This window comes from Corvus hawaiiensis, chromosome 15, assembly GCF_020740725.1.
Source record: "Corvus hawaiiensis isolate bCorHaw1 chromosome 15, bCorHaw1.pri.cur, whole genome shotgun sequence".
NCBI lineage: Eukaryota > Metazoa > Chordata > Aves > Passeriformes > Corvidae > Corvus > Corvus hawaiiensis.
In genome coordinates this window covers 8,435,382-8,448,595 of record NC_063227.1, presented here as the reverse complement: position 1 = coordinate 8,448,595, position 13,214 = coordinate 8,435,382, and the positions used below count along the sequence as shown (strand labels likewise).

General features: G+C 39.6%; 1 protein-coding gene across 1 annotated transcript; it reads left to right on the top strand.

Annotated features, from left to right (window-relative positions):
* The first annotated feature begins 3,837 nt into the window (after nucleotides 1-3,837).
* LOC125333918 (neuropeptide Y receptor type 6-like) lies at nucleotides 3,838-12,365 on the top strand. Its single transcript, XM_048320233.1, has 3 exons — nucleotides 3,838-4,186; nucleotides 6,304-6,380; nucleotides 7,360-12,365. Exon 3 carries the CDS (start codon nucleotides 7,378-7,380, stop codon nucleotides 8,497-8,499), a length of 1,122 nt encoding a protein of 373 aa, XP_048176190.1. The 5' UTR covers nucleotides 3,838-4,186; nucleotides 6,304-6,380; nucleotides 7,360-7,377; the 3' UTR covers nucleotides 8,500-12,365.
* The last annotated feature ends 849 nt before the right edge of the window (nucleotides 12,366-13,214 follow it).

Sequence of the window (13,214 nt, the reverse complement as noted above, 5' to 3'; positions counted from 1 at the left end):
CTCAGTAAATACCTGCCTGAAATTAGCCGTAAGGCATCCATGCTATTCAAGAAATTTTAAAATGAGGTGGTGTGAAGTGAGACTTTCTAGACAGAAAATAGCAATCTAGAATTCATATTTTTAATTCAGAAAATCAAAACACTTATTACAGTTTGAAACATGCTGGAAAATTGAAACAGACTGAGATTAATGGAAAAACCTTTTGATTTTTTAAGTATTTCTTAATTAACAATTAGTACACTGAAAGATGTCATGCCATGAGAACAGCAGGGTTCAGTGCTCACAGTGTTGTTATAAAAAGACTCTAGAATGGGAAAAAACAAACCAGAGAAACAAATTGTCATATTCTCCCAGAATCTGTGAGCTATTGAAATAATTCATTTTTTGGCAGAGATGACTTTTGGTAAAAGGGAGTTGGAGAAGTTCTAGAAAGCTACAAAGAATTGAATCAGGGTTTGGAAAGTGGAATCTATTACAAAATATGAATTTATGCAGTCACACTCCTATTACAATTACTCACATATCTAATCTCATTTTCAGTGAGAAAAGTTAACTTGGCTGACCCAAAAAATTAAGATGCTAACCTTCCAGCCAGGGAGTGTATTCATCTCCATCTCAGCTCTATGCCAGCTGAATAAGGTCCAGAAATTAGCCAACAGTTCATGGCATGACATAATTTTAAAAGTTAATATGTTATTATAAGTAACTCATTTATAGTTAAATCAGATTTTAAAACAATTGACTTTTCATTCTAGGCATGAGCTAATTGAGAATCAAAATTGAGATCATGATGAGGCATCAAGGATATTGCGAAGCTGTCCTTTAGAGCTATGCAGTATAATGGAGTGAAACCTAAACTCCAGGTAGTGAACATGAATTATTTTTGTGACAATCATTTCCAATTAGGGAAAAAACTCTGAGTCATGAAGCAGTGCTCCAACTTACACATGTACATCCATGGAGAAAAAGTCACAGTTCACACTTAGCTGTTGCTAGTTTGGTCACATTATAAGCTATTTACTGAAAATCCCTTACTAGGGTGTTAATCTCTCCACAGAACAGGAAAATACGAGGGGAGTGTGGTTTTCCTCCATCACAGCGTATTATCTTACTTTCATGGCGTTAACCAGCACATCCAACACTAACATATGAGATTTCCAATTATTCTTGTTTATTTTTCTGTGCCTCTTTGAAGTGCTGTTAAGAACAGTACTTACCAAGAAGCAATAATCCAGGAGAGAGATTTGCGGATGTTGGTTGACAAGAAGCTCAGCACGAGCTGGCAACGTGCATTTGGAGCCCAGAAATCCAGCTTTGTCCTGGGCTGCATCCAGAGCAGTGTGACCAGCAGGATGATGGAGGTGGTTCTTCCTCTCTCCTCCACTCCTGTGAGACCCCACCTGCAATGCTGCATCCAGCTCTGGAGCTCCCATGTAAGAAGGCTGTGGATCTGTTGGAGTGAGTCCAGAGGAGGCCATCAGGGCACTCCAAGGGCTGGAGCAGCTCTGCTCTTGAGACAGGCTGAGGGAGCTGGGAGTGTTCAGCCTGACAAGTAAGGCTCCAGGGAGACCTCAGAACCCTTCCAGTGCCTAAAGGGGCTCCAAGAGAGCTGGAGAGGGATTTTGGACAAGGGCCTGGAATGACAGGACAAGAGGGAATGGTTTTGTAGTGACAGAGGGCAGGGTCAGGTGGGATTTGGGAAGAAATTCTTGACTGTGAGGGTGGTGAGTCATTGGAACAAATTACTCAGAGAAGCCGTGGTTGCCCCATCCCTGGAAGTGTCCAAGGCCATGTTGGATGTATCTTGGAACAGCCTGATCTAGTAGAAGGTGTCCCTGCCCATTGAAACTGGATGATCATTAAGGTCCTTTCCAACCCAAACCCATCTGTGATTCCGTGACCCTTCAGAGATTTTACAGGTCTCTGAACCACCTCTTGGCCAATCTGCTGTTAAAGAATTCCTTCACCTGGGAAGCTGAGAAATTGTACCTGTACATCTCTACTAAATCTTGCTTTCTGAAGAAGGGGGCTGCAATGGGCAGAAACAAGGACTGCTGCACAGTTACATGGGAGAAAAAACTAAGCAAAAGCAAAAGTTTAGAGTGATAAACCATCAGCAAAGATTCCTGCTAGCCAAGGAATCATGTAAATGCCAAAGCAAAACGTGAACTCAAAGGACTTACATGTTATTTTTCACCAACAGGTTGTTGCCAATGCTACACAAGTTGTTACAAAGTTTAAAAACCTGCCTATTATGGCACTTCACCCATCACTTAATACTGAGAAATTCAGAAATAACAAGACCATTGATAAAAAGTAAATACAATTCTGCTACCCATTAACCTTTTCTGCAAACAGACACTCCAGCATCTGGCTGAAAACATTACACTGTGATCCGTCCTCCAGAGCCACGGGTCCCACTTAGCATACAGACCTTTGACATCAGAATTAAACACACCACGAGCAGCTACACCCACAAGCCTCTGATGCTGGATGTGATCTAATTCACAACAGGTTACAACACAATTGAATCCACGCGAGGCAGCAGGTTGATACAACTGTAAAACCAATGGATTACATGTTAAATACTCTTGTTTTTCCACAAATGAAGGACTGCATACAGAATTATATTAGAAACAAAGGCGTGTGTAAATAAGCAACGTGACCTTTGAAATTTGTAAATAGAATCAGAACATCTTTTAATTTTATTGACTTACTTGCTTCATAAATAGATAATGCATTTTTATGGCTTGTTCTGATGCTTATCTATCACATGGCATGTTCAGGTCCTGATTAACTTCCTGGGGTTACAGCACAACCAGAAACAGAATTTCTAAAGTACTTTAGCAAAACTTAGTTTTTATAGTAATTTTGACAATCAAACCCACAAGTTCTAGAAATGCTTTAGAAAAATATATTCACATTGCTTGATCATAGCATTTTTGGTTAAAATATCAGACTTCCTAGACCACACCTAGAATAAAAAGCACTGGGTTAAACTAAAGAGAAGGAAGTTTTAGGGGGAGGTGTTAAGGCAGTCTTCCTAGCAGTCAATTAGGCACTTGAATACCTAATCTAAGATTACCACAGATGGTTAAAAAACAGTCTGGACAAACACATGGTGAATAAACACAAATATATGAAAAGCAGGAGGTTCGTCTGGCTGATCACAGAGGCTCCCTCCACCCTACACCTATTTTATACAAACACTGTAAAATGACAACCAACAATATTTTTAGATAATTAGTTCTGAATTGCACTTCAATACAGCATCAGCATTGCTCATCCCAAAAATCCTCCTGCTTTCCAAAAATCACTCTCTCAAAAAAGCCAGATTGGGCTACTGGAAGTTAAATGGACCCAGGTGAAAATACAAGAGTTTATGCAGCAACTTACCAGATTGCAGGTGCTAAGAAAAGCTCTTCCTTTCCCATTCCATAAATGTTCATTCCAAATATTTCGTGAATAAGCCGAATGCTTATTTTTATGAACATGCGACTACAGAATGTATGGACTCTTACTGAAAAAACAGTAATAAAAATTAAGCCCCTTTTTACTATGTGTTAGTACAGTGTGCCATGCTTTCCTTTCCAGGAATAATTTTTATCTGTGGAGTATATGCTAAAATATCAATTTATAATGAAAATCCAATTATCTCAATTGCAATAAAGCAAATGATACACTTAATAGGATGTGCACGCTCTTTCCAAGCAGCTTATTGTATTGCCATATCAGTTAAGAAAGGAATGTGCCATCCACAGATGTTTATGTATGAAATCCTGCAGAGGGAAAACATTTGAACTACAGAACAGATTAAATAATTGAAAAAGAAATTGCATGATAAGGTGTTTGACAGGGTGGAGGGAAGCAGCACAGTGGAGGAAAATCCATCCCCATGACTACTGGTCCTTCCTCCTCCCTGCTCACTGCTGTTCGTCTCTTCTTGGATTCCAGAGCTTGTTTTATTCCTCAGCTGCCTTGCTACAGCCTGGCAGATTCAATACTGTTGGAAATTGGGGATCTGTGGTTTCTTTCAGACAGAGAAGAAAGGAGAGTTTAGGTATCGCTTTAGGAGAGATGACTTTGCTCTCAATTCTTTTATACAGAAAGAAGATGTGTTTGCTGGCTCTGAGAGAAAAGGAAAATTGTTAAAGGCAGTGTGGATATTACTTGAATTTTTCATCAGGTAAGAAGTCAGAAAATCCATAAAACTGTGACAAAAGTTACTGAAATATCTTTTAAAGCATTGTTTTATTCTCTACAACCTATATTTAAAACTGAATGTAAATTTTCCTCCACATTTTATCTGTGCAATACTTAGGAATAAACAATGTTTGTAATTGAAATGTTTACTGGTCACCTTGAAAGGATGTGACTGTTCATCTTTAGCATAGGTAAGAAAATACTTAGGGAAAAAAAGCCTTTCTAAAACTAATTTTATTTTAGACCTTTCTTTTGCTTATGAATGTTTCAGTAATATTTCTGCAGATAGAGGAATGAAACAACTAGGCTAAGGGGTTTATAATAACTTAGTGTTAAACTCTTACTATGGTAGAGAATCTTTTCCAAAATGCATGGATTGGGGGTTGAAGTAATTAGTTCTTTTTATAAAACACTTCAATTCTGATATCAGCTGTAGATGCGGTTCAAGGATGCTGATTCCAGTAACATTTATTTATTAGATTAAAAAATGCCAGTAGGTATTACAATACAGTTCAGCATGCTGTAGTAAATACTAGAGTAACTTATTTTTTTTTAATGCTGTGAATACTCCATATGTTTACCAAGACAGCTGTAATTGTTTTATTGCCAAGGAAATGTTTAAATTGCCTTGCAGCATGGCATGCACTCTTTAACTCCCAGCACAAACCAACGAGTGAAAAGAAATGACACATTTTCCTGACAAAAGGACAGTGTAGATGGAGCATGTGCCTAAAACTGATGTAGCGAGCAAACTGATTAGGTCAGTACAGGGACTTTTCCCAAACAGAAAATGCCAAAGAAGCCCTACCACCCTGAATTCTTGGGAGAGGACATTCAGAATTTGCTATCAAACTGTGTTGTGCATCCATGGAGAAATAAGCAAGCTTAGTAAATAGTGCATAAAATATTACAAACTTGGCTCAGCCTCATGGCCTTTTGAGTCTCTACAGCTTCTCCTGTTCACATAAAAAGCAGGGAAGAGCAGAGTTTGTCTTTGAAGGTATCAGATCTGTGCCAGCCAGGTGAACACCACAGGCACGGCAAAGAGAAAGATCACCCTTGGGGCAAAGCAGCCAGACTTTAGAACCTCACACTTCTGAAGTGGCAGTAAATCTCACCGGGGCAACAACTGCCACTGTTGGTGGTAAATTTACCATTTACTGCCTCTTGTCCTTCTAGCACATGCATCCTTCCATGTGACAAATCCAGCCAGGCAATTAGTGCTGCTCCAGGGAAATGTGGGTTCCAATGCATTCCAGGAAATAGGGGTCCTGAAGGTGCTGTTGTCCAGCCACATCACCGAATTCTGCAGGATGTGACTGTGTCTGAGTCACAGTCCACGGCCTTTCTCCTGGACTCAGGAACAGAAGAGTTTTTGGAGGCTGGTGGGCACACAGTGAAGTACCCAGCTCTTGGTCTTGCCCTACTGAAGTAGGGACACCTGCAAGGGACTGCAAAATCTATCAGAGCCACCAGACTTCCATAGCTTTCGCAGCAGGATTGTAGAGTTTTCCATGTCATTGGCGCAATATAGCTGTAACCAAACCAGGTACATTCTTCAGGGAGACTACAGGGCTTAATGTTAGCCCTGACCACAATTTAAGTCATTTTTGGGACATCAGGGTCACATAGAGTCACATATATCTACAGCCTCTTCTCACTCCAACACAAGTATGCTGATTGAAAAGGATATTTTAATCAGAATGAGAGTGGTAATAGATGCTCCAAAGGCAAGCATGGTATTTTTTGGAGTTTTTTAGAATCCTAGTTTGAAGCACCCAAACTTATGCCAAACAGAAGTATCAGAATAAAGCAGTCCAGGATACAACTCTGGCTGGAATATTCTTTGAGTGACTGTCGGAAAACAACTACAGAATCATAACTCCAGTTTAACCCTGGATTTGGTGTTTAATTTTGTACAAGCAACTAAACATTTTTTTACTCTTTAGTGAATAAATAATGGCAATCATTCCTGTGAAAAGGCTGACAAATCTCCACATAAGCAGATTATTTCTAGTAAAAAAACATCTACCTATCCCTTCTTCTTTTTGTGTATCCTCTTTAACTTCCCACCGCTTCTTCATTCTCCTTTCTCCACAGGCTCTCATCACCACTACTAGGGGTGAAGAAGAATCTCCTTCCAGCTAGTTTTCCAGTAATTTCACAAGGGAATAAAGGTGAGTTAAAGTTGAGTTTTGAAAGATAAATGTGTAGAGCATATATCCATTATCCACTTTCAAATTTTAAAAGTTATTCTTTTCGTACTTCACTTTTCCTTTCCCAGGTTGGAAAAAAAACTTTCTAGCAAGAAAGCTGGTGAGCCTTTAAATTAAGATAGACTTTTGCACTCAGTGATAAATTCAAACCCATTAAGATATTAGTTTTAAAACCACAGCACTGTGCTAATATCAGATTTTTTTGCTTGACTCCTGCTTAAGTTAGAGCTGAAAGAGGAATAATTGCTTGCATAACTATGTGAGCTTTGTGTTGTTTACATTTTTATCAGGTTAGGTTTAGGAAAAAGGACATACTATCTTCAATTCATCAGCAGAACAGGAAACTCCCTTTAAGATGTCATAGAGATTTTGAATGCCATTTGAGCTCAAGCACACATCATTTTGATTAATTCAGGAGGATTGAGTGTATTAACTCACAATGTTTTGTAGTTCTAAAGAAAATGTAAGTGTGATGTCTAAGCTAGCAGAGTGATGGCAGGACCCAGTTCTTCTTTGCTGGCAATACAAATGCAACAGATTATCCTCACCAGAATCCATTAAACCTTGTTAAATCTTCAGCAGAGGCAGATCTTAGAATACTTTATTCTGGAAAGCAAACTTTATCCACAACTGGTAAAAGAGGATTTGTATGAAAGCATCCATACAAGTTTAGTCAGAGCTGCTATCACAGCTATTTCTTGCTGTGATTTATAGACCTGTAGCACAGTCAGTGCAGAATCTCAGAAAGGTGACATCAACCTCCTTCCACAGAGGTACATAAACCCACTAATAACCACATGCTTTCCAGTACTGTAATTAATCATGTGAGATTTGCTCAAAACTTTAAGAATACTGACTACAATGACAGACCCACAGTACCCACTGCTTTGAAAATCTCCACGCAAAGTATATTCTAAATAATACAAAGTTTTGTCCATAGGTTGGAAGATGCTTCAAGATGGATAAAGCTGTTCAGCACCCCAGTGAGATCCTGGCTAATCAAACTATCTCTAACATTAGCCTTTCTCAGTTCTTGGACTTTGATACATGCCAACTTTCCTTCCTTGCAGAATTCTTGCTTATTACAGCTTACACATTGGTTACATTAGTGGGGCTTGTTGGAAATCTTTGCTTAATTGTTATAATAAAGAGACGGAAAGAAGCTCAAAATGTTACCAACATTTTGATCGCCAACCTCTCTTTATCAGATGTCTTAATCTGTATCATGTGCATTCCTGTCACAGTTGCATATACCTTAATGGACCACTGGATATTTGGGGAAGCAATGTGTAAAATAGGCTCTTTCATACAAAGTCTATCTGTCACAGTCTCCATTTTCTCACTTGTACTCATTGCTATTGAGAGATATCAGTTAATTGTGAACCCATGTGGCTGGAAGCCTAATATTTCACATGCTTATTGGGGAATTCTTTTCATCTGGGGACTTTCCCTCATCATATCCACTCCATTTTTAGTGTTCCACCAAATAACAGATGAACCCTTCAAACATCTGTCTTTCCATAGTGATTTCTACAAGAACAAGGTTGCTTGCATCGAAGCATGGCCATCTCATACAGAGAGACTGATTTTCACCACTAGCCTGCTGGTTTTCCAGTACTGCTTCCCACTGGGGTTTATTTTTATCTGCTATCTCAGGATATTTGTGTGTCTTCGAAGGAGACGTGGTAAAATAGACAGGATGAGAGAGAATGAGAACAGGCTGAGTGAAAACAAAAGGATTAATATGATGCTGGTATCAATTGTTGTGACCTTTGCAGCTTGCTGGTTGCCTCTCAATACATTCAATGTGGTTTTTGACTGGAACTATGAGGCACTTATGAGCTGTAATCATAACCTGGCATTTACAATCTGCCACCTTGTGGCCATGATCTCAACATGTATCAATCCCATCTTTTATGGGTTTCTGAACAGGAACTTTCAGAAGGATTTAGTAGTGTTAGTTCACCACTGCAGATGCTCAGCATCACAAGAGGAATATGAAAATATTGCCCTTTCAAACCTGCAAACAGATGCATCTAAGGGATCTCTGAAGTTAAATAATCCCCATGTGGATATATAAAATAATCTAACTGCAGTTTCCAAAATTCTGTATTTTGTTGCAGATGGCCTCTTTCTGCAGGTCTTGGTCATGTTACCACCAAGTTTAGAGGAAGTCTTTGCCATTTAGTTCAGCACAACCGGGATTATCCTCCTGTAGGCATACTCTTAACAGCTACTTTATGATAGTATTAATGCTGATAAACCACTTCCAAGAGTCCTAAAGATCAATAATAATAAATCATAAACAGTATTAACATCTTACTTTTTAATCCACAGTTTCCAAGTTACTGGCATGCTACCTTAACTCCAATTAAAATGTTTCCATTTCAGCCACTGATGGGGATGTCCTTCCTAAACACCTGGCTTCCCCCAAGCAAACCCTGAATGCTGTGGTATTCCTAACTTCAGCGGCCTTTCACACACTGTTTTCTGGCATTTTTGTTTTCCAACACTACATCAGTACCCTGGTTAATCTGCAGTTGACAGGCAGTTCACACTGTAAGGAAAGCCCTTGAAGTTATCCTAAGACTCCACCACCATCCTTTCAGCCCCCTCATGCAGTTTGCTTTGGTTTAGTACCAGTTCAGCCCAGAAATTGTATTTTAACAAGGGAAAAGGCTAGAGCTGGAATTTTTTTTTTAATGAACTCTAAAACAGGACCCGTTGATGTACTGCAAGTTCCACTCAGAATGATGTTGTTCAAGATTAAATACATATTTAACATTTCTCCTAAAAGCATTACATTCTCCAAACCACCAGTAAAGATCATTGCTTTCTCTCTTACCATCATCACCGGTCCTTACAACAGACCTTTTAGAATCTCCATTATCAAAAAAACACACTACGAATTCAGAGTAAATTTTGGTCTAGCTACTTAGTTAGATTTCCCTTTGAGTAGAAAATTAGGTTTGCATTTTAATTTCAGCAATATTTTTCCCCACATTTTTGCACTAGCAAAAGGGCATACTTGAGCAGATGTGGTCATTTCTGTCCACAGAAACACAGTTTCTGTGTTTGAAAATAGTTTCTTTTGTAACACAGTGCAAAGAAGCCTAAAGGTACAATACTGAAAACAACTTTTCTTAAAACTAAAACATTTTAAAAACCACTTTCCAGTGTGGCCATAAAAGAACAGCCAAACTTATTCTTCATCCATGATATAGTGGCAACATAAAAAATCAGTTAATATTGAGCTGTTGAAAGACAGTACTTAGAACACTTTAGTCCAACAACTCACCATGTTCAAATTAAATATAAGTAATTACTTGTACTGCTAAAGCCCCTTCTTTTTTTTTTTTTCTGAGTTTCAAAAACCTCTGTTTTAACACCTGTACATAAGATTTCTTGTAAAGTATTTCTTAGCAATTTATCGATGCCCCACTTAAGCAAAAAGAATTAACATTCAAATTACAATGAGCTCCTTTTCAACTCACCTTAAGGCTGTAAAGTTCTCTTGGAGAGGGACCATCACTTTCCATTGCCATCCAGTTCCTAAAGGATTCGGTCAGGTCACAGATCTCTTGTTACAGCTTTTGTTCAGACTGTCTGCACCACTCTGCTCATCAGAGAAGCTCTGTCAGAAGAGCCTCACCAGCTCATGCAGGTACTCAGGTTTGTTAAGTGCCCCCTGATTCACACTGAGATAAAAGGCTTCGGTGAAATCTCTTAGTGCAGCCCCATCACAAGAGCAAGTATGGCAGAATTAGTGACATGCTAATCCAGTATCTGAGTGATAGGTATGGATTAGCTTTAGTGTAATTTAGGGGTTTTATCTAATTAAATCAAATAGTATGCATTTGGAATCGATTACACAAACCTTAACTTAAACACCTGCCTTGTGCATCATGCGAAAGAAACCAGGAGACAGAAATACCTAATAACAGCCAATGATCAGACTGTTGAGAGTATCTAGTTCTAACTATTTCAATGAACTCCAACCCGGGTCGCTGGGCTGCCTTCATTGCTGATGCACATCATCTGTTTGATCTGCACAATAAGCATTTAATCAAGTTAAAAGCAGCAACTTGCAGTCAATGACTCTGGGGCCGTGCATGGTCAGAGGGGCTGTTTGTGCTTTGGTGAAGGGGAGGGGATGGAGCCGCTTCTCTCTGAGAACTGAGACTCGTGGGTAACAAAATGATTCACTGTCTTCATTGCACCTGGCTTAACTGAGAGCAGATCTGATCCAGGAACTTTGCTTTTCTTGGGGATCCCAGGACCTGTACAGAAAGCCATCTACTTCTGTCAGAAGTCATTTGCTGGTGTCACACCTGCTAGAGCCTGGACTATCAGCTGGATTTGGAACACAAATCTCTATCATTCTCTTCCTCATATTTGTTTACAGCTTCAGGGCCCATGTTAAAAGCATTTTACAAGCACATGACATTCACAGTTTACTCTAACTTATCAATACTAGCAAAACAGTTCAGATTACTCTTGTTGGCAAATGTCTCAGACAGTATTTAGTGTTCGAATCAGGCCCAGCTGAGATTCCCATGTGTGAACTTGGCCTAAGTGTCTCCCATCCCATCCCATCCCATCCCATCCCATCCCATCCCATCCCATCCCATCCCATCCCATCCACAAGCCTGAGCATGTTTACTTTTACAGCAGAGGTGGTTTTAGTATCATGTCCCAAGTGGTTTAAATACAGGCATGAAATGCATTCTGGTTCAAATTATGTGATGCTGATGGATGGTCTCTCTACTCTCTCCTGAGAAGTGCTTGGGCAGTATGCATTAGACAGGCAAAAAAAAAAGATTGCCATCACTTTTTGTAATACCAATTGTCTACTCCTGACATCCTGATCAGAGTTAAGTATTCAATTTTTCCTTCCAGTCCGAATCTTGGTATAAGAGGGTTCTTCATTAGCAGGTGGGAGCTCTCTCAGCAATGACACCGCTTCAGAATCAAAAGTGAACAATACTTGTGCCTTGATTTCTCCATTTCATTTCTTTCTCACACTATCATTTGACTCAAGTGCTGATGGATGCTCCATTTCTGTTCTGAACATTCAGTCATCAAGTATTTCTCCTTAATGTTGCACTTGTAACAATCACTGTTAATGGAACAGAGGATCCTCACTGTCTCGAAGACATTGCCCTCAGCGCTGCATGTTCTCTCACTACATCCACTGGCTTCCTGTGCCTCCTGGTACTGAACTTCCCAGCAAGTCAGTGGGAGTCAATTGACTGTGACAGGAATAGGATCAAAGAGCCGTTGCTTGTTTTTATAGCATAAGTATTATGGACTCCAACGTGGTGTGTGGCAGTGGTAAATGTAACTGCAATATGTAATACTTAAAGATTGCTCAAGGTAAACTGGCAAATGTTGCCCTGTCTTGGGTAATGCTGATGACTTTATTTTCCCTTGTTTTATTGGTATGGCAAGTAGAGAAAATACTAACAGCCTTTCTCAGCAGAAAGTTGTTACCTGATGCAACCAGCTGGAGGACTGTGAGCTTCCTCGGTGGGAGCAGCACCATGGAATTAACTACGGAAAGCTAGAGGGGGAGCCTGAACTCCCACATGCTATTCCAGTGTACAAACTCTTAGTTTTTAAAAAATAAAAAACTGCGTCAGAGCTTTGTTTGAGTGGTTTGGTCATGCAGACCAGACCAATATATTTATAAACATCCTTGTAAATGAACTGTGTCCTTACATGTCTGTATTCTATGGTTGATTCATCTCACTTTAAGCACATATAACTAGGGTTGGGTACTTGGGAACTGGCATCCACTGTGGAAATTATTCCATTGAACAAAGAGCTCAATTGATTATTGACTGTAATCTTGTCTGGGGACAAAGGCGGTGCCAGTGCTGTGTGTGATTTAAAGACTGATTTCTCCCATTGGCTGACAAATAAATATTACCGTGTGTAAAACCATCACCCTGCCCAGCTGGTGAATTGTACTGTTGGTAACTGGGATAGGACACCTCCAATTCAAACAGGGCACCAGAACAACAAGAATCACCAAAAGGTCCAAAGAAAGATCCAAAGGTCCAAGAAAGAACTAGAGCCTGCTGCAGGTTGAAGGGATGGCTGTGAGCACAGATCAAGGACACAAAGGTACTCGGGAAGGGACCTGACCAGACTTCAGATGTGTGAGGGAGCTGCTGACCCAGTGGAGACAAATAAGAAGGACGAGAGGACACAGAGACTGCTCTGAGGAGAAGGGGTGACCTCCGGAGACGTCCTGACAAACCCAGAGGGGGGTACAAAGTACACTCCAGACATAGCAGTGTGCTCTAAAACATCAGGATGAGCTAAGAGAAGAGGAAAATAAACAAACAAAAAAGACAAAGAAAAATTAAAAAGCAACAGGGTATGTGACAAACAAGAAAAAATTAAAAAACAGGAATAGCCAGCTTAATAAAAGGAGACAGAAAAATTTTAAAAGCTAAGGGGTACAAGGCAGAGGAGGAAAAAAAATTAAAACAGGGACAGAAAATAGATAAGAGCAGACATAGAAAAGCAATTCAAAAATGAGAGGAGAGTGAATCTGTAGCAAAGTTTTGAGAAACCTCACAATGAAGGTCAGACAGGCTGCAGAACTTAGTGAAACCAGATAGACTCCATAAACAACATTGTCCTTTCAATTCTATGCTAATAAGACAGTTAGAAATATTCCACAATGGCAACTGTAGAATTATCTTGTCTGATATCACTCATTTTTAAACAAGGTTCCTTTGGTTTCCATGCAAATGCACTGACTGATGCCTTTTATTTCATTTC